Source organism: Podarcis vaucheri (genome assembly GCF_965113315.1).
Source record: "Podarcis vaucheri genome assembly, chromosome: 1".
In the NCBI taxonomy this organism is placed as follows: domain Eukaryota; kingdom Metazoa; phylum Chordata; class Lepidosauria; order Squamata; family Lacertidae; genus Podarcis; species Podarcis vaucheri.
Genome location: NC_138759.1, coordinates 134,896,406 through 134,917,439, shown reverse-complemented (window position 1 = coordinate 134,917,439; position 21,034 = coordinate 134,896,406). Strand labels below are relative to the sequence as shown.

At 42.6% G+C, this 21,034-nt stretch overlaps 1 protein-coding gene across 31 annotated transcripts in view; it reads right to left on the bottom strand.

Moving 5' to 3' along the window:
• Positions 1–21,034, bottom strand: part of PCBP3 (poly(rC) binding protein 3) — a gene marked incomplete at both ends in the record, with an annotated part of 78,463 nt that overhangs the window by 43,090 nt on the left and 14,339 nt on the right. For 22 of the 31 annotated variants that reach the window (XM_082206659.1, XM_082206648.1, XM_082206669.1 and 19 more), the window contains one exon: positions 2,585–2,727. In XM_082206659.1, coding sequence (XP_082062785.1) covers positions 2,585–2,653 — 69 coding nt within the window. The other 9 variants (XM_082206674.1, XM_082206670.1, XM_082206650.1 and 6 more) reach the window with 9 other exon arrangements.

The window sequence follows — 21,034 nt, the reverse complement described above, 5'->3', positions numbered from 1 at the left end:
CAATATTTATTCCTTTAAAGTGCGAAGGGAAGCAGTGGAATCACTATGTTTCTCTTCTTTTAGCTATCTGTCAAAAACGCTTGTCTCTGGTCAATGAACTTCAAACGTCAGTCCTGACACCCCGCTCCAGGATCAGGACGGAGGAAAGTTGCTTTACTTTAAACTCACTTTAAACAGTCCGAAAAAGATCCCCCTTCTTCTCCTGCTGTCGTAGGGGGGGTTCCACAATTTTAAATGATGAAATCCAATCCTTTAAAGGCGATTTTCTGAGCTCTAGTTTATGTTGTCTTTGCTTTATTCTGTCTACAAAAGAACGGAAGGCTGACTTCCTGTTTAGACCTTCCCGTTCCGTACCAAATTAAAATAGATTTTTAAGATCCAATTCCTTTCTGCTCACAAGTCCCCATTTAATGTCCAGTTGTTCAAAATCTAAGTACTCACGGGTGCTTATTTTAGGGTCCAAATTGTCCCAGGAAAAAGGCAGCGTTCTCCGGCAACGGCTATGCGGCTTCGCTCCGTGGAAATAGCAGCTGACTCACAGCACCGCGTCACTTCCCCCCCTTCACTTCGGAGCCTGTTAGTGGGTTCCTTAGCGAGTTGGGGGGGCGCTAAAGGTGCGCGCCGAGTCCCATGGTGACAGGCTTCATCCGCCCGTGATTTTTAAAAGGGTCCCCGCTTCGCCGTAGCGGAGAAGACCCGTTTCCCACGGAGCTAGTCCCTCCAGTTCAGAGGGATTCCGCCATTGCCGATGGCGCCACCCCAGAAGTAGTTTTTAAAATAATTTCCACCATCTTTTAAAAATCAGTTGCTTAATGTGTACTTCAAGGCTTTTAAAAAAAGCAATATTAAAAAGCGATATTAAGCACAATATTAAGCAAAAAGTGTTTTTGTGTTACTTTCTTTTTTCCTAGCACAGGATATGCATCCAGCCTGTGACCATTTCTAGTGGAGGACAATCATAAGATCATAAAATTGCAGGGTTGGTTTGCAGAAGAGGGAAAAACAGATCTCTCTATTAAGTTTTTGTTTGTTTTGAAGCCCAATGTAAGTACTGCCATTACAGTATCTGAGGCAATCCCTCACATGCTCTGCGGGGAAACAGGTACTCTGAACAGGGCTGTTTGTATTGACGGTCCACCAAATACAAAATGGCTCAGTTGCACTCAGGTGAGGAGCACACAGAAGTCGATGCGTAGCGGTTTCTCTGGTGGGATATGCAAAGAGCTCTTTAGGGCTTCAAAGCTTCAGGTTGAACATTTCAGCCCATTGATTCAGGCTGGAAGCTTAACATAGATTTGTGGTTCCCAACGTGGTGCACCCCCCCCACAGGGGGGCAATTTGATTTTTAAGGGGGTGGCAATTTGAGAATGAGTTGTTAACAGTTAATGGCCTTTTAGGCTTTCTCCATGTGAATAGTTCACTTTTTGAAAATTAAGAATTATATGGCCCCAGTGTGGTGGTGGAGATCAGGATTTTCGAGATGCTTAGGTGGGGCATGGCCAAAAAAAGGTTGGGAACCACTGGCATATTCAGCCTCTGGTAAAATTGCCCATATGCTTTCTTTTGTAAATAATAAGAACATTGCTAGACTAGAGTACCAGCCAAATAAACCTTTATTTGGAATTTATAAAAATTATAGTAACTGGATAACTGAAACTCAAGAAATAGACAAGACTATCAGGCAAACAACATGCATTGAGTGCTCTCACAAGCTCTGTGAATAGAACAAAAACAGGATTGATTTGCCCCAAAAGCTTTTTAAAAATCATTTTTGGGTCTGACCCCACTCTTTGATATTTCATTACATGTATATTTAATACCTTTAATGATGCCTTGATCACAGTTCATTATTTGTACAGTGCATATTTTGTCTTCTATGCTGATATCTGAACTATGTAGAAAATCCAGATTAACCCCCCCACACATACACACAATTGCCTCAAGGCCAGCATCTTCTTCCAATGGTGGACCGGGGGGGGGGGGACACTTTTAAATACTGTTCCCCCTGCATATCTTTTTCTTTTTGGCTCTTGTTGGAGAAATGCTGCTACTGAAAGAAAACAAACTGAAAGGGAATCAGTAAGTAAAGCCTCACCATCACCACCTGAGCAGAGAAAGTGGCTTTGGGACCCTTCAGTGAGGATGTTGAAGGACAAAATCAGAGACTTTTCACCACTAATCCGCTGAAGCTTTTCAATTAGCATTAGAAAGAAGCCTTGCTTGCGAGTAGGCGTTACAGAAGGACCTTGGCCATGGGGAACTGGATGATATAGAAGGGTTGGGGCACTATTTCAAGAACTCTATAAAGTCTGAACTCTTTGGGAGACTTTGGTTGGGAGCCTCTCTCTCTCAAAAAAGCCAGCGATCATGATCTTCAGCCGATAGTGGTGGACAACAATAACTTCCCCAATTAAACAGTTTTCCAGGTTTGTTGTGTTATGAATCGCATATTTGTCAGAGAACTAAACTAATATATGTGACATGGACACACAATCTTAGCATTTGCATCTAGACAAGTAAATCATCACTGGCTGCTGGGCCTGAATCAGACGTTGTTTTAAGGAATCACACGGTCCCCGCTCACCTTTCCGTGCATCAGCAGTCGGATGGTGAGAGTCACATTCAGGCCACCTTCAGAAACTTTAGATTCCATCTTCTATGGTGGTATGGGAAACAGTCTGATATTAGGAGACCCAAGGAAAAAGCGACTTCACAGGAGAAAACCACCTGTAAAGAGAACAAGTAAGTGCTACTTTTGTTTGTTGCTGTATAAGATTTAAGATGTTTTCAGTCTTTTGACAACCTGGAAAACTGATAGTGATCTATGGGAAGAACTTTCTCTGAAGGTTCCAGGCCTAGTCGGTGGCATAGCATCCGTTACCAGTGCCCAGGGCTGGTGGGTGGGCACAAGTCCTGCCCTCGCTGCCACCGCTGGAGTAACCCCACGCCCGCTGGAACAAAGCAGGGCCTCGCTGAGCCACCAGCCCGCCAGCGCAGGGGGGAGTCTGGCTGGTCGATGCAGCCCTTGGTGGCCATGGAGGAACATCAGGCCGTGGCACGCTGGGGGTGTCTGCATGGGGGCACCTGAGTCGTACCCCCTCAAAAATTGTGCACCTCGGTCCATGGCCCCCTGCCCCCCCTACTCTATGCCCCTGCTGTTAGTTATTCTAAAAAACAATTTTTCCTTTGATGTGTCTCTAGATTTTGTATCTTCCATTTGCCTCCTCCTCCTCTCTCAAGTTGTGAATAATTTGGGATACGTATGATTTTACTAAGATGGGTATCCTGGAGAATTCTGCTTTAACATAGCATAAAGAAACATTAGCACTTAAATAGCCACAATACATCTTGCTCCCTTTAACATCTCACAGATTGTAAATTTATATTACAGTGATTCCAATTTACTTTGACTAGTCTTTTACCAAAATGCTAAACTATTTCCCCATATTCCCATCAAAACTAGATGCCATGAAGTTTCCTATCTAGGCGTTGGTCTTGCTTATCTTCTGCAAGCCATTCAATAATGACAAGTTTTTATGCTTTTTTAAAAAAATATTATATACAGTACTGCTTGCTTGTGTGACAATCTCTAAGTAGTTTGCCCAACTATATGATTCTGAGGAGTGTTCAAGTGGAACTTTATTTCCCCTCTCACATCAAGTGGAACCATGTTAAATAACCCGAGTGCTGTCTCCAGATTTTGCAGAGCCCTTCAACAACATGGCATCCTCCGTGGTCCCCCTTCTCCTTGCCACGGCCACATGCCCCTCCCCCAGTCTCCATCACTGCCTAAGAGAGATCCAAGTGAGTGAAGGCTGAAGCTCCCTTGCCCTTATCACCGCCCACAGGCTACAGAGGGCAGCAAAACAGATGGAGACATCAAAGAGGAAGAGGAGAAGCACCGGGGGAGAGCCAGTGTGGTGTAGTGGTTAAGAGCAGTAGACTCGTAATCTGGGGAACCGGGTTCGCATCTCTGCTCCTCCACATGCAGCTGCTGGGTGACCTTGGGCTAGACACACTTCTCTGAAGTCTCTCAGCCCCACTCACTCTGTGTTTGTTGTGGGGGAGGAAGGGGAAGGAGATTGTTAGCCGCTTTGAGACTCCTTCTTCTCAGTTTGGGTACTGGCCTCAGCAGGTGCTCAATAATACCAACACTAGACATTGGATCTGACCTTCATGCTTACTTGTTTGAAATTTTGACATTTGTGATGGTGGTACATGTGTTGCCCACAGCAGTAAAAATTCAGTGTGCCATGCTATCACTGGGCACTATATGTAAATGCACAGCCTCAAGCACATACCCTATAAGCCCATCACAGCTCAGTGGCAGAGCATGTGCTTTGCATCTAAGTCCAAGATTCAATAGCTTGCATCACCAGTTAAAAGGACTATACAGCAGGACTAGGGTTTTTTCCCCCTTTCCCAACCCTTGGAGAACAGCTACCAGCTGCAGCTAGAAGGACTGTGCTGTTAGACACCTCCTTATGAACTGCAAAAGGGGAAGTGAATCTAAGCATGGTCTGGTAACAACAGCATCAAGACCACCCTTGAAGGTGGACATAACAGCAACACTGGAGATTAGAGGCCTGTGCTGTTTGGAAGCCATGAGTATTTTAATATAGTGTGATGATTGTCAAATTGTTAAGTTAGTCAAGGGCAGAAGGACTGTGTCACTCTAATCCCCAAGGAATTGTAATGAGGACAGGGGACAAGTTTATTATTTGCAAACCATTTTGTTTCTCCATGTGTGGTATATGCTGTACGGATTCTCCATACCTCGACTGGTCAAGAGTTTGCAATCCAGAGATCTACCAGTAGTTATTCCTGTTTTTCAGTGGGTCCATTTTGCCCCCAGTGAGTGATCCTGGTGCAAGAATGCTCTATTAAGTCTTTAATGGCAGAATTTATTTGAGGCATGTCGAGTTTAAGGTGTTCAATTGTGCTTCTGTCTCTTCTTCCTCTATCTAGAAAACGAAAAGCCTGAGAATCAGGCTGTTATGTAAATGTTTCCAATAGATTGAAAAAGTGGGTCATGTGTTCGCCAAATGCTCCTGGCTTTAAGATTTATCAGCGTTATTAAATTATACATGCTTCATGCTTCAGTGTGTAGGAAAGCTCCATTAGCCTTTTCTTAATCATACTGGTGAAAGGTATGCATTTTGTCTCTGAATTCAGGAGCTGAATGAAAACATGGGTCACTATATAGAAAAGGCTTTTTTTTACTTTGAATTCATGTGCTCTTCAACATATTGACAATTCCCTGCAGACAGAGATGTAGACAAAAGCCAAAAAACATGTTTTACAAACATGCTGTTCAAAAGCGTCACAATAATAGCTTTTATTTTCTGCTCTAAGCCAGCTTTCTAAAGCTCTTCTTCTTCGTTGAATCTTTTGTCTTCTGCTTATTTTAAAAGAAGTCATGACATAGTTTTCTATGATTCCATTTAGGGACTTTGAAAGTTCTGTTATGTGCAAGCCAGTAAATGCACCACGTAGGGGAAGACCATATGCAGTTTGTTCACCTGTGCTTGCCTCTTAAAGGTAAAGGGACCCCTGACCATTAGGTCCAGTCGTGGCTGACTCTGGGGTTGTGGCGCTCATCTCGCTTTATTGGCCGAGGGAGCCGGTTTACAGCTTCCGGGTCATGTGGCCAGCATGACAAAGCCGCTTCTGGCAAACCAGAGCAGCACACGGAAACGCCGTTTACCTTCCCGCTGAAACGGTACCTATTTATCTACTTGCACTTTGACATGCTTTCGAACTGCTAGGTTGGCAGGAGCAGGGACCGAGCAATGGGAGCTCACCCTGTTGCAGGGATTCGAACCGCCGACCTTCTGATCAGCAAGTCCTAGGCTCTGTGGTTTATTTTTTATTTATTTATTTATTTAAAATAAATTAATATATCTTTATTAAAAAGTTAGCTCATGACAGTTCAGACTTCATGGGGATCAGGTCATCTGTAACCTCTGGACATATTATAGCCTGTGCGTCTTCAGGTTGCCAACAAATTACTGAAGCAAGGTAATAACTCACTTCGTGGCAGGAGAGATCACAAATGACCAGTGCACCATGTAAGTACAGCCACAAGAGGGTTTGGTTTAAGACAGATGATTAAGGGAGATGATTGCATGATTCCAGGCAATATCTGCTTCAGGTGTCGATTATCACGGTTTAACCCACAGCGCCACCCACGTCCCCCGTGCTTGCCTCTTACATACAGATAAATATTTTAGAATCTGGCTGTAGGTCCCATTCACTCCAGTGGGAATTTCCTGCCAGCTTAGGATCTGGTTCAGCAACCAAATCTCATTGCTCTAAAGCGGTAGCACTACACTGACACATACATCACCTGCTAGAAGAATTCTGTCTTGCTATCCCATTTCCCCATCTTAAGTAGGTGATTTCAGTGGAAAACTCATATGCCAATTCAAAATTCAATGGGTTCTTCAGGTCACGTTATTCTGCCACTGACAGCCATCCACCAACATGGTAGTGGAGAAACAAGAGCTAATCTCAACATAGGGTATCAGACCATATCCATATTGCCCAAATAGTATGATTTAACAGCTGCAGTTTCCCAGCATTCTGGAGCTTGAATGGACATTAATGCAATGACTTTTTGGCTAATTGAATTTGATTTCATTTTGAGAAGGCAATGTCTACAATTATCTGATCAGGTAAAAATTAAATTTAAAATAAGAAACTAAATGAAAAAAGAAGAAATGATTAATAATAAATCACACACCATCTAGAAGGTGAAAGTCATAGATAACGTATCTTATGCCTGCCAAGTGGGTAATTGGTTAAGTGAAAAATAAAGAGTAAAAAAAATAAAATAATCAGCTACAGATGCCAAAAGGGAGTTCACTTTTTCCATGAATAAGACCCAGATGTCTTCTGCTGCTTTTGAATTCTCCCTTCCAACACTGCCACCATTAAAACAATGGTAACTAGGATCTGACCTCTGTGACAAAATTATTATCCATTTTAAAGTTCTGTTTAAATTTATTTTTATGCCACATTAGAGGTGAATGCAGGCTCTTCACAAAATGGCTGCTCTAAACCTTCATTGTTCTTCCCTATAGCAAGAAACTTTACTAATTTATGGCACTGTCTGGAATAAGGTCATGGACACAAACTTAGTAATATCAAAATACCGGACTGTATTTCAATTTGTCTGGAGACCTTGAGTCTCCTGGCTTCCATGCTTTATCTGTAAAACCTACACATTTTTGGGGGCCCAGGTGAGGCCTTGTCACTCGGACGTGTCACCTCCTGAAAAGCCTGTGTGGCAACTACTTTCAGGTGTTGTTCGTGGTGTTTTTTGTGCCACTTAGTGAACTTTGTTCAACCAAACCAGTTCATTCCAAGCACTGGCCTTTACCTATTTGCAATTCTTAATAAAAGGCATTTCCCAGCCAGTGTTAGCTTGTGACGTTCATAGGTGATTGAACGTCTTACCCAGTGCTTTTTTTCTTAAAAAAATGTTTAGGGGTCTTCTCATTTTGACTCAAGAAAACCACCATTTTATAGTTCAAATTGGGAAAAGTAAATACAGTAAATGAACAAAAGTACAAAGATTCACAAAATGTTTAGGGGTGTGCATAGCCCTGCGTAGCCCCAGAAAAAAGCACTGGGTAAGCTGTCACACATGCGCAGTTGGGGTCTGTGTTGCCCAGGGAGAGCTGGAGAGAGAGGAATGAATGTCATAGCTCAAGGAATTGCAGAGGGTGAGTAAAATGGTAGAGAGGCATGGAGGAAGGAGAAATGTTAAAGGTCCAGCCAGAAATTCTACGGGTATGGGTAGCTTACGGAGGCCAAGGGGCCCATTTTATCAACGCCACTTTTTTATGAATGGCCACTGTTAAATATATAATCACCATGGTCAGAATAGGAATGAATTTCTTTTAATTTCCTTCTGGCTTCTCTGTTCGCAATCCTCACCCATCTCTATATATGCCTGCAACTCAAGATAACCACATATCTGATGACATAGGTAGTAGCCTGCAAAAGCTTATGCTGTAAGAAACACAAATGATTCTCTTCAACCAGGCATTCAGATTTTTTTTCAATCCATATGCTTGGGTGGCAAGGGCGGGGAGTTATTAGTTCTTTGGATGAAGGGTGGAGGAAGAAGAAGAAGAAGAAGAGGAAGAGGAGGAGGTGGAGGAGGTGTATGAGTCTTTTTTTTAAAAAAAATAATTTTTATTCAGATTTTAGAACAAAAAAACACACACAAATACAAAAAAGACAAAATTACATAGATTATTGTTCCCATTCCCCCTTCTGTACAAAAAAAATAAACACAAAAAATCATAAAAAAGAAAATCATAATGTATTAGGCTCTACCAAACCTTTGACTCCCCTCCACCCTTTTGGTAAGTATCAAATAAATTCCATGATTGCGTATTTAATTTTTAGTCTTAAAATTATTCGCTGATAGAGTTATTCTAACCCCGCCAGCACATCTTATAAATCCGTTCCAATATATTTCCAAAATTTACTCCAATTTTTCTGAAATTTCTGTTCATCTTGGTCTCGTATTCTGCCTGTTAATCTATCAAGCTCGGCGTAGTTTATCATTTTGACCTGCCAGTCACTTATGCTAGGTATAGTTTCCAATTTCCAGTTTTGTGCCAGCATAATTCTTGCGGCTGTGGTGGCGTAGATAAATACTATTTTGTCTTCATTTTTGATTTCTTTACCCATCATACCCAGCAAAAAGGCCTCAGGTCTTTTGGGAAAGGTATATTTTAATATTTTTTTAAGCTCATTATATATTAATTCCCAAAAGGCCTTCACCTTGTTGCATCACCACCACATATGGTAGAGGTCTCCCTCCACTTCGCCACATTTCCAGCATTTCTTATTCTTTAATCTATACATTTTAGCCAATTTCGCCGGCGTAAGATACCATCTGTACTGCATCTTCCAGACATTCTCTGAGGTGTGTGAGTCTTTAAGGTGCTACAAAAGTATTTGTTATTTTTACCTTGGCTGGTGGTTGGAACCCAAACCAGCTATTGTCCTCACCTTAGTAATAAAAGCAAGAATCTAAGAAGAGCCTTGTTGGATGAGAGCAAAAGGCCGGCTAGTTCTCCACCACCTTGTTCTCACAGTGGCCAACAAAGGTAGGAAGCCTACCTGCGGAACTTGAAGGCCACAGCCCCCTCTTCTTGGTCTGATCTTCTCTGAAGACCACAGACATCTAGCGGGAGCAAACGGTGGCCTGGGTGCCTGAGAGACCATGCCACCGTCCACTTGGCCATGAACTCTTCTGACTGATTCAAAGCCTCCTTAGGTTTTTATTGACCAGAATAAGACAAGTCTTGTAGTCTCTTGACAAACATCGTTTCCCCAGCTTCCAACTCAATTCAGTAATGTCACTGAAAATAATAAACAAAGACCACTGACCTCTGCTAGGGGGAAAAAAGAAGAAGACACACAGCGTCTCCAACTGACCACAGGGCAGAAATTTACCCCACTGAATGCACTTTTGAAAATCCACTACATTTGGTAGCAAAACCAACATGTCAGCAACACTGCAAAGGCCAGAATTGCTGAAGGCAAGCAACAGAAACCTACTCATCTGTCTTCAATGAGCCTGGAAATGGGTCACAAAAAAGCTGTCAGTAACTGAGAAGGGAACTGGGACATCCCTACCTGACTGAGTAGGCCTGACAGTATGTCAGTTATTTCTGCATTTAACTGCCTATTTTGTGGATGCCCTTGACTCCTCAGGAGTTGTTGTTTGGAGAGACAATAGAAAGAGAGCAAATCCCTTCTGCCAAATCCTTCTTTTCCCATGATGGTTTGCCACACGTCCCATGCCATTAACTCCCTAATCAGAATCACCACTCCTGGTACCCATTTTACCATCAATGTCCACAGATCCAGAGGGAACAGAAGCCCTTTCCAGGCACATGAAGATTAAAAGTGTGTGGTCTTACCAGTTCTTGCTGATGCCTTTAAGTCTTCTACAACATAATAATCCAAGAATCAAGTGATTGTTTGTCAGATACCTCAGCTATGGTTTACTAACATTAACCATAGTTTAGTGTTAAGTCTAAACAAGGCCAGTGTAGCTTTCAGAAGCTTTGTAAGACCTTTCTAATTATAGTCTGTACCTGCGTTATAGTTCTTGAAGATCCAGCAAGGGTTTGATTCATATGCAGGGAGTGCTGCCTCACGGTGTGATTCTACACCGCAGGGCTGTGCACACAATGGATGTGACTGTGTGGACAGGGCTCTCAGAATTTATCAATGAGAAATATCAATGCTGCCCCCCTGGTTCCATATGCTGAAGCAGCTCCCACACTGCTGGAAATGCACGAAGCCCTCCTTCACAGCCTTGACCTACAGCAGCAGTCATGGGACCCTCTGTGATTATTGCCCAATGGGAAACTCTCATAGCTGGCACCATGCTGTGCTCACAAGAGAAGATGCTCAGCATGCCACATGACCAATAGCAGGTTCCCCCTTCCAAAAGGAAGAAGCGTGTGGATTGTCACTGGAAGAGTTGTTTATTTGGTTAAAGAAATTTACTAGTTGCTTCTCAGCTGAATAAAATCTCCGTGTTACATTAAGAACCCATTCAAAATGCACAAACCGTCCTTATGTCATTGAAGATGTAGTAGCATTAATACCATTCATTAGCCTCAGGTGTAGCGGCTGGTCATGAAACCCCCAGGAAGGGCATACCTTTCTTGTTCTTTTGGAAGATGGTAGTCTGTCCAATTGCTATTGCATGGGGAATATGTGATATTTTAGTCCTGTGCTTTATATGTTTCAGAATATTTGCATTTATATTTCAGTGATAACAGTACTTCTTTCTAAGATTAAGAATAAAAACCAATGCTATAAATGGATCAGCCGTGCCAGAATACAACCACAGCACAAGGTCATCTGGGGGATAATTCTGCACACTTGAGGTTTGCTTTTGCTCATGATTCCCATGAGATATCTAGCACATAATGGCCATTTGATGTAAACCCACAAATTCAGCTTAACATGGTCAGCAAGAAACAGCAGTTCTGACCAGTTGCTAATTCAATATTAAGCTGCATTTTTGTGTCAATGTTTGCTTCAGGGAGAAAGATGAGATCTGATTTTTTTATTTATAACTATGCATGTTCCCTAAACCATTAAGCTTGTGGCGTTACCCTAAAGCCTCCATCAGTTAGTGACTGCAAACTAAAATTCTGATGAGCTGAAAACATTGATTTCCATGACCTTTCTCAGCCATCTCTTGATTGGAGAACATTTTAAAAGCACCCTCTTGCATGCTCTCTGTGCCACTGCCTGTCGCCCGATCCTCCTATTAGGTCCTAATCCTGTGATTATAAGCATTATATTTTAGCAGCTAAGAAGGTATATGGAGCAAACAACTCAGGATTATCATTTAATGTTGCATATCATGGTCAAGTCAGAGATGGCAATAGGGAAGAGGGAGATATTTTTATGGTTCAGTAATCTCTGAAAATACATTTTCAGACACATGTGGATTACTATATTTAACTAAATTATGCTGCCGAAATATGTGATAATGTATGTAGAACAGTGGAGAGATCCATCAAATTTCCTTCACTATTCCTTAACATGCAATGTGGTTGTTGAGGAGAAGAGGAAGAGGAAGAGGAAGAGGAAGAGGAAGAAGAACAAGACTGACTTCACATGTTTGCATTAAGGTTCACCCAGACCTTAATATCTTTGGAGGCCCTTATTCAGGTGCCTCCAGGTGTGGGAGGGGGCAACGGATGAAAATAACTTCTTCGTGGTTGCACTCCTCCTCTGAGATGGTCACTTGGTACCCACCTTCATGTCTTCAATGCCGGGTGAAGACTTTCATTTTTAAATTTTTCCACACCTTTCAGTCTGCTCCTGCCTAATTAGTGTCATTTGTTTTTATGCTGTTTTTGTTTTATTGACCTGTTTTACTGCATTATTTTCAATTTGTTTTTATTATTGCTGTAAGCTATCCTGAGAGGGCAGCATATAAATTCCTAAGATGTCTTCTTAGTATGATACATTATCCCAGCAGGAGCTAAAACACAAAAGGGGTTGCTTCTGCACCAGCAATTTAGTCTGGAATTGCCACTCTAGGTTGAAAAGTGTTTCATTTTGAATTGGGTGCTAAATTGATAGCATTCCTAATGGGGGCAATAAACTGATGTTGTGACTGGTGTGCCCCTCAGTGCTGATCAAGATGTCCAGTTCTATTCTGACAGTTATAAGCATTCATCTTTTTCAACATCTAAAGATCTAAATGAGTTATAAAAATGAACCCAACAGTGTTTTGTGCTATAATAAATAATAGCCCTTGTTGTGAATAGTTAAGTGTGACTAGTTGCACTGGAATGTCAAAGGTCAAAGAAACATAAATGGTGAATGACCACACTGTGAGCTACATTCAATTTATGACCATGGTTCCTGACCTTGGGAAGATCCTTGTCTTTTTTGGGACATGGATTTTACTGTCTGCATGGTGCAATTGTGGATCCTGATGCTTTCTCAATAAGATGTGTTCCAGTTACTGTACTGTACTGGCAAATGGATTTGGCTGAAGCCTCAGCTGCCCCATTGAATATGCCCAATCAAAGGAAGAGTTTGGGAACAGAGAATACGGCTTTGATTTATTGCATTTAACAGTTCAGTACCCGCATCATCCAGTGTGTGGCCCAGACTAGCAGAAACTGACAGAGCTTATTAGGACTTTGCAATCCTGCAGGAAGACTTCACAATAATTTTTTGCCTCGAGGGGAGTGGAAGGTAGAGAAAATCTACAGTAGGAACTTGGAACAGGCCACATTTTGATGCGTGTAGCATAAACACCAACACTCTCTATATTCAGGTTTAGTCACCCAAACGATGTAGCACAAATTTAAAAGGCATCTATCTTGGAAAACTGTGGGGATAATGCTCCAGACGAGAGGCTGTGGAAAACACTTTTATGTTATGGTGCCATAATTTATGTGAGCCTCTCACCACGGACACCCTGGTTGCATTAGCCCTCTTCTGGAGTTCAGTCTTGCAAGGGACAAAGTCATAGGGGGTGAGGCAAGAACATGCGCTTCATTGCCTCCCTATGTTTCTGAATGTACTGGACTTGCCCACTCCAGCCCAGGCTTTGTGTTTATCATGGAGGCAGCTTGTAAGTCCGTTTGCCCAGATGTGCCTGGCAACCTGGCACACCCCTATTCTCTGACACATTTTTGCTGTTATGTGTCCAGGCTGAATGCCTAGAGAGAACCATCGAGAGCTTTCTTCATAGCAGCACCAGCCTCCACTAGGATTGCAGAGTGCAAGGCCATTTATTCCACGCCTTTCTCTCAGCTGTTGCAGTCACCATGTGGGGTCACTGGCCAGAAGAAGTATGTCAGTGCTTCCCACATCAGGACTGCAACATGTGAATTAGCCTTGAATGGTTTGTTCAAATGTCCTGTTTAAAATTCATACCATTCTCCAGGAACCTATTTTACGTGGTCACTTCTCTTCACACTGATTTACGCTTGCGCTCACTTAGGCCCTATCTGTTTACAAACTGGGGTTAATGATAATCCCTTGCTGGGAGTAGAATATAGTGGCCCAAGACACTACCATGGGTTCAACATTGACCTTCAGTACCTGATACAAAGAGAAGCAATTGGAAGTGAGTGCCAGAAAAACAGGGCTGAAACAGAAAATGTCACATGGTCAAGTTTCTGTAGCCTGGATGGGGAACCTAATTTCTCTAACATATGCGGATCCACTTCTGCCTGGGGCTTTTAAAGAGGCAATTTAGGACTACAGAAGGAGCTAACTGCAGAGTTAACAGCTAGCTTAGAGAATGCATAAGCTACACCTATAATAAACACCCTCAACTGCCCCAATTTAATTGGGACATCCCGTTTTGGGGGGCCATGCTCTAACATGAGATTGTGACCCTGAAAGATGTGTGTTCCGGTTTCCCTCTGGGACATGTTGGAGAATATGAGCTAAGCACTGGGTCAAATGGGTCTCCCAGCTGGCTCCTCCCCACCCTCCATGGTAAATAGGCCCCTGGACAGTTACTAAGTGGGTTGTGGTTGTCACCACACTTTTAATTTTACAGCCTACTTCATTCCAGCAAGTCTTCAGGCCCATAACCATGAAAGGAGGAACAGCAGGAAAGCCATATGGGTGGTTGCCTAGTAACTGACCAAAATGTCTCCCACTACTTCCTGGTTCTCACAAGAAATAATGGGGTACGGATAGATGAATACTTGTCACTTTTTTCCATGATGGCAAGGAACAATTAATGAGCATTCTTTGGGTTTGTTCAGTCAACCAGCTACAAATCCACCTAACAGTTGCCCATTCAACCCACATTTTACCAGCTTCCTTGTATGAATATAATGAGGGACTTTGTAAAAAAACCAAAAAAAAAACACCTTACTGAAATCAAGATACACTATGTCCACAGCATTCCCCTGATCCACCAAGCTTGTAACTCCATCCAAGAGAGAGAGAGAGAGAGAGAGAGAGAGAGAGAGAGAGAGAGAAAGGAGAGAGCTAGAGAGATAGAGATAGAGATAGAGATAGAGAGAGAGAGAGAGAGAGATGGATATCTGGCATGACTTGTTTGTTTGTTTGTTTGCTTGTTTGATTGACTTCTTTTTGAGAAACCCATGCTAGCTCTTAGTAATCACAGCAACCTTTTCTAAATGCTCACAGACTGACCGTTGAGTTATCTGTTCTAGTACATTCCCTAGTATCAATGTCAAGCTCACCAGCCGGTAAGTTACCTAGGTCTCTCTCCCCCCCCCTTTGAAGATGGGGGCAACATTTGCTCGCCTCCAGTCTGCAGGGACCTCACTTGTTCTCCAAGAATTCTCAAAGATCATGGGCAAAGGTTCTGAGATTACACCTGCAAGCTTCTTTTGTACCCTTGGATGCGGCTAACCAGCCCCTGGAGATTTGAATTTATTTAAAGTAGCCAGGTGTTGCCTTTTTACCTATCTTGGGTTGCAGAGTTTAAGCTGTGTTTGTATATTTGTAAATAAACTGAAATACTACAGATGCCATAAGCCTTCTTTGAGCTCCTTCCAAAGGAAGCTAAACCCGACTAATTGCTGCCCCCCTGCAATAACAATATGCATACAGGAATAACTCTTAGGGTAGCTTCAGCACTGCAATTTGGAATAACTTGTGGGCATTAATAAGCTTATTTAGTGGAATTTCAAGCCAGCCTGGCCCCCTCTCAGCAATATAGTTCAACCTGCTGGTAGGAGAAGCATCAATGGCAAATGCTTCTTCAGCCTGAGCTTTAAAATCTCCATTAAACAGCTACTTCATGTAGAGCCGAGGGCAGTTTTCCCCATTACTGAGCTCTTTCCATGCTTTTGAAATGGGTTAACCTAAATACACGTTGCTTTTGGTGAAGTTGAACCTTCAGATTCTCTTTCAAAGACAATAAAATATCAAATCTGAGATTTTTAGTGCTACATTTTCTTGATAACAATTTTGAGAGGGGTAGCCACATTAGTCTGTTGCAGAAAAGTCTTGTGCAACTTAAAGACTAATCCATTTATTATGGTAGAAGCCTGAAACCGAGTTCACCTTGTGGTGGCCAGTGTGGTAGACTGGTAAACTAGGACGTAAGAGACCAGTGTTCAAATCCCCCCTCAGCCATGAAACTCACCGGGTGACCTTGGGCCAGTCACAGTCCCACACAGTCAGTGTGGCATCATTTTCCTTTACCATATTTTCCTTAACAGTAATGTTTTCAGGTGGCCCATAACCATCATTTTTCTGCAGCCTGCCCTATTTTAATACCAGCATGACGATTTCCAATGTCCAGGCCATCAAACTCCCTCATCCCTAGAGGAGAAATGTCGGAACTGTACACTTTCTGTGAGAGCAAGTGTGTGTGACCCTGCCCTCCAATCCCACTCATGTGTCCACAGGCACACCAGATCAAAAGCATGTACAAAGTGACTTGCTATAGCCATGCAAGTCCATTTCCAGCACTGCAGGGCAAGGTGGCTCCCAGGGAGAGAACAAAGATTCTCTGCAGTAACATCACTGTGTTTGCCATGCCTACTTCTTAACCCCTTCGCTCCCCCACAAACCGTACCAGGCTCAGAAAAATCCTCTCGGCTCCCACAGCTGCAGGTTTACAGTTCCCTTCCTTTCTCTTTGGACGAGTCCCATCACATGCATGACCTGAGCCAATTCCTGCTGCTGATTTGGCAGAAGAATCATGCTCAGGGTACTGACTACAAAGGGAGAGGGAAAGCCAAGTTTCTAAGCATTCTGCACCACTGCGGATTTGCCTTAATGAACACAACCTTTGCCTTTCCTTCTTTGTATTACGTAGGTACTAAAGAACATATATCAGAATCTGATCCTCAGATTTACAGAATTTTGATTTATCTTGTCTACCTTTTGAATAGAAATTGGATAGGGAATATGGGCAAAAAACAAAGTATGAGCATGTACTGCACACGCTCATGAGCAAATTCTGATGGAAGTAGGGGGATAGGGCATCAAACAAGCCCTCCCCATCTCCCCATTAATCCTTCCAACAGATACCCTTGCAGTAGCTTTTTCTCACTAGCCCAGGCAAGGTTGTAGATCTAAGAGAAGAGAAGGGGTGGGAAATACAAGGGGTGGGGTGGGGAGCTTACTACAGGTCTTTTGAGATGGCTATTTCATTGCAAGTAATTATGAAGGAAGCAAATATTTTTCATTAAGCGCAGGGTTTCCTTTGTGGCACTGAGGAAATATGGTTTCCTAAAACTTATGGGTCATCTCTTGCAGTATGCAGAGCTGGGGAGAAAGTGGTTGTACAAGAATATAGAAAAAAAACATCTAAATTCTTCTATTTACATCATTCATGAAAGGTAGCACATTGTCCCCAGATTTTCCACTATTTTGTGAATATTTACCAGAAACAATTTGTTTTGTTTTTGGTTCCTTAGACGCTAAGTACCCATCTTTATATTTCTCCTGTGTGGGTGTGCCCATGTCTGCAAGCTCTTTAAAGCAGAAGGGGAGGAACCTGATGAATGTTATCCCCAGCAAGAACTTGCCATGGCATAAACTGGTTTAGTTTCCTATTAAATTATTGACAGCTCTGCTTTTTCATTTAAAGCAACAAACAAGAGACAGGACCATGTCTTCAGCATGACTAACCTGCAAGCCTTAATAATGGAAGTGCAGCAAATTGCACCACAAAAACTAGACTGGGACTACCCTGGATTGCATTTTTCTTCCTTTTGTAATCACGGTGATATTTTATGAAAGTGTCTTTTTAATTAAAGAAAATATTTACACAAATCTATCATTCTTGAGAAAGATTAGCATGAATATGTATTTGACTTTGGGCATGCAAAAAAATGTTTTCCAGCACTGTTAGACAGGTGCCTCTCATTTTGGACCATGCCTCTTTTTGCATACCTTAAAGAGCAACTCTTGACCACGTGTTGCTGCAACCACAGATGCAGAAGAACCACCAACTGTGTTCACAAACCCCACGCTCACCAGCCAGCAACATTTTGCATTATAACATTTTGCATTATTCTATTCAATATTTTGTGTCAAGTGTTCTATATAGTGTTTTTATGCATAGAGATGATTTGCAACATTAAGTTTTAAAGTTTATACTAATTTTAAGCAGCCTAATTTAGAGAGAGAATGGTATTGCTTAATGTTGAATATGTTACGAGTTTTGCTACAGTTCTTTCACCATTTTTGTAACTGTCTTAGTGTCTAGAACGTCATAAAGGCAGACTATACTTTATACAGTGGTACCTCAGGTTAAGTACTTAATTCGTTCCAGAGGTCCGTGCTTAACCTGAAACTGTTCTTAACCTGAAGCACCACTTTAGCTAATGGGGCCTCCTGCTGCCGCCACGCCGCCCAAGCACGATTTCTGTTCTCATCCTGAAGCAAAGTTCTTAATCTGAAGCACTATTTCTGGGTTAGCGGAGTCTGTAACCTGAAGCGTATGTAACCCGAGGTACCACTGTACTTTATATTTACTTTATACGTAACCAAACAACCCCATGTGCCGTGGCTGCAGCATGCCTGCCTGAAAACTCTCCCACCACAGGTGCCTCTGCCTGTTTAGTGCTTTTGCTCTTTCTCACTGAAGCTAAAATCCCAGCCTTTTAATCTGACCAATTATTGTCAGGTCCAGTGGAAAAGGAAACCTCCATTGAACTGTGTCTGCTCACCGTCCATGCACTAGGAAGCTAAATTAACTCTATGCAATTCAAGCATAAATTTGCATTTTTACTCACACAACACATTCATGTACAACAATATTTTAGCTTTGCCAACTATTGTGCTGGTGTTTTTAACAGCTTCACAGCATGGCAAGACTCTTCAGGTGTAGCTACAAAGACAGACAGACAGACAGACAGACACACACACACACACACACACACCAGAATGGGGTCAATATAAGGCAGGCTACATATTTCCCTCATCAATTGAAACGGTAGCAGACTGCTCCAACCAGTCATTCAATTTGATGCTTTGTCCTGAAGTGAGATACCAAACTGCAATGTAACAAAGTTTTCTATGGCAATGTTGGTACTGTATATAAAAATGGGGAGCTCATATAAAAGAACAAAGACTTCAAAATACTTCCTAGCAGCCCTCAACAACTTGTAGGGTCCAGAGGCTAAGAAAACCACAGACCTCCTATTGTGCCGGTAGAGGAAGAAGACAGCAGACTTGTTCACCTGAACAAGGGAAGGCAAACAACATTCACAGCTCAACAGACTTGGGGACACTTCTTGACCCCATTGCCTTCAATGGCTTTGTCTAATCTAAAATTGGCTGTGAACAGAATCTGCAGTCAAAACTATACGTCATCCTTTAAGTTTCTTGACTTAAAAATATTGTTTGGCGGATTCAGTGTGAGAGGTTGTTTAACCTTTTTCTCCACCACCTTTTGTCTCAAAATTGTCTTCAAGATACTGCTCCCAGTCCCCCCCCCCGGACAGAAGATGTATCTTTCTGCACAAGTGAGAAAGCAGGTGGGGGGGTATGCTTTTGAGTTAGGAAAGAGTGATTGGATGCAGTCAATGTCCATGTGTCCTACTTTACAGAGAAGAGCTGTCCATTGAAGGCAAAGGTCTGCAAGAGACTCAGAGCACAGTCCTTTATTGGAGAGGCACCCTCCTGTCGATGGACTGCCTGGCCCTGAATCGGGGCCTGGAATCAGCCCATCAACACAGCACATGGGCAGGCGCACAGGTCAAATGGTCAGTTGCACAATCTCCCCCACTAAGATGATATTTACTGCATTTCTGACCAAATTATAACAATTACCGTATTTTTTGCACCATAAAACTCACTTTTTTCCTCCTAGAAAGTAAGGGGAATTGTCTGTGCGTGTTATGGAGCGAGTGCCTACGGGTGGCGGGGGGGATCTGCTGCAGTCATGAGCAGAGGATCCATGGTTCCCCTTCCTTACCTCCTCCGTGGCTCACTTTGAAACAGCAAAGTGGGAGAAGAGCCACTGAGTGGGTAGGAGAGAGGGACAGAGAGCCTGCTTGCTTTAAAGGAGCAAAGCGGGAGAGGAGAGGAGCCGCTTACACGAGTCCGGTTGGCTCCTTTAAAGCAAGCAGGCTCTCTGTCCCTCTCTCCTCCCCACTCAGCTCGCTAAATAGCATTATTAGCAGCATCCTTCTCCACACACCCCATGCGTGCTCCTTGTCCCTTGAGTGCTTTTCCTTCCCTTCCCACTTAAAACGTGGTTACAAAGCATGGATCCACATGGATCCTCAGGATTTTTGCACTGGGTCACCCCAAATTCACCATCAGATCACATAGCATGTCCATGGCAAAAACGTGGTTACAAAGCATGGATCCACATGGATCCTCAGGATTTTCGCATTGGGCTACTCCAAACTCACTGTCAGATCACATGTCTGTGGCCACAGCATGAACCACAAAAATCATACACCCACTGTTTCATTTAGAATATTTTTTTTTCTTGTTTTCCTCCTCTAAAAACTATGTGCGTGTTATGGTCTGGTGCGTGTTATAGAGCGAAAAATACGGTATATCCAGATTTATACTATACAGTGGTACTTTGGGTTACAAACACTTTGGGTTACAGACTCCGCGAACCCGGAAGTAGTACCTCAGGTTAAGAACTTTGTCCCAGGATGAGAACAGAAATCGCATGGCGGTGGCGTGGCGGCAGTGGGAGGCCCCGTTAGCTAAAATGGTACCTCAGGTTAAGAACAGTTGCAGGTTAAGAACGGACCTCTGGAACAAATTAAGTTCATAACCAGAGGTACCACTGTACATATAAATCAGCAGGTGCACATTTTAGGCAAATGTAAGTCTTCTTTTTGGGTGATGTATTTGTAAGTGGCTACCTTAAAGCTAATATGATTTGAGCTGTCTTTCCCTGCCGCTGGGTTTCTACTTTCAGTCATCACCTCCATTTCTGTTTTTTAGTTTAGCTTCATTGTTCCTGCATCTCACAAGTATTGTTACTGTCCAGTTTGGCCCTCCTCCCACTGGAAACTGTGTGTGAATGATAAAATATGAATAAAGTATGCAGTAAATCATATGTTCTTTAAGTTATTGTATTTTTCTGGGTTTTTGCAACAGAAACCTTGTAAACAGAATTGTTACAACAGACGTTTTTGCCATTACTATTCCTACCATTTCTGTCTCAGTTGAAACCATGAGCCTATTGTGCTGGGTGCCATATACAGAAACCCAGAAGAGGGAGTGAATAAGTAGACAGCAGAAGGCAAAAGCAACGAGAAAAAGCCAGGATATTCAATCCTAAATTTAGAACCAAAACATACCTTCCTGTCTCTGTATTGCAGACAACTTGGTGCTCTTCCTGCCTGCGGTTTTCACATATTGCACCTCAGGGGATGAATGATCACAAGGAAAACCCCACCACAAGTGATGGTGTTCTGCAAACCCTTCCTCAACTCTAGCAGAAGAGTTGGTGCAGTGCTACAGAGAAATTCAGCTGCTTGTAGGAAGTGTTGAACAAATAGGAAATTGTCTTTGTTTTTTATTTTACTTTTCT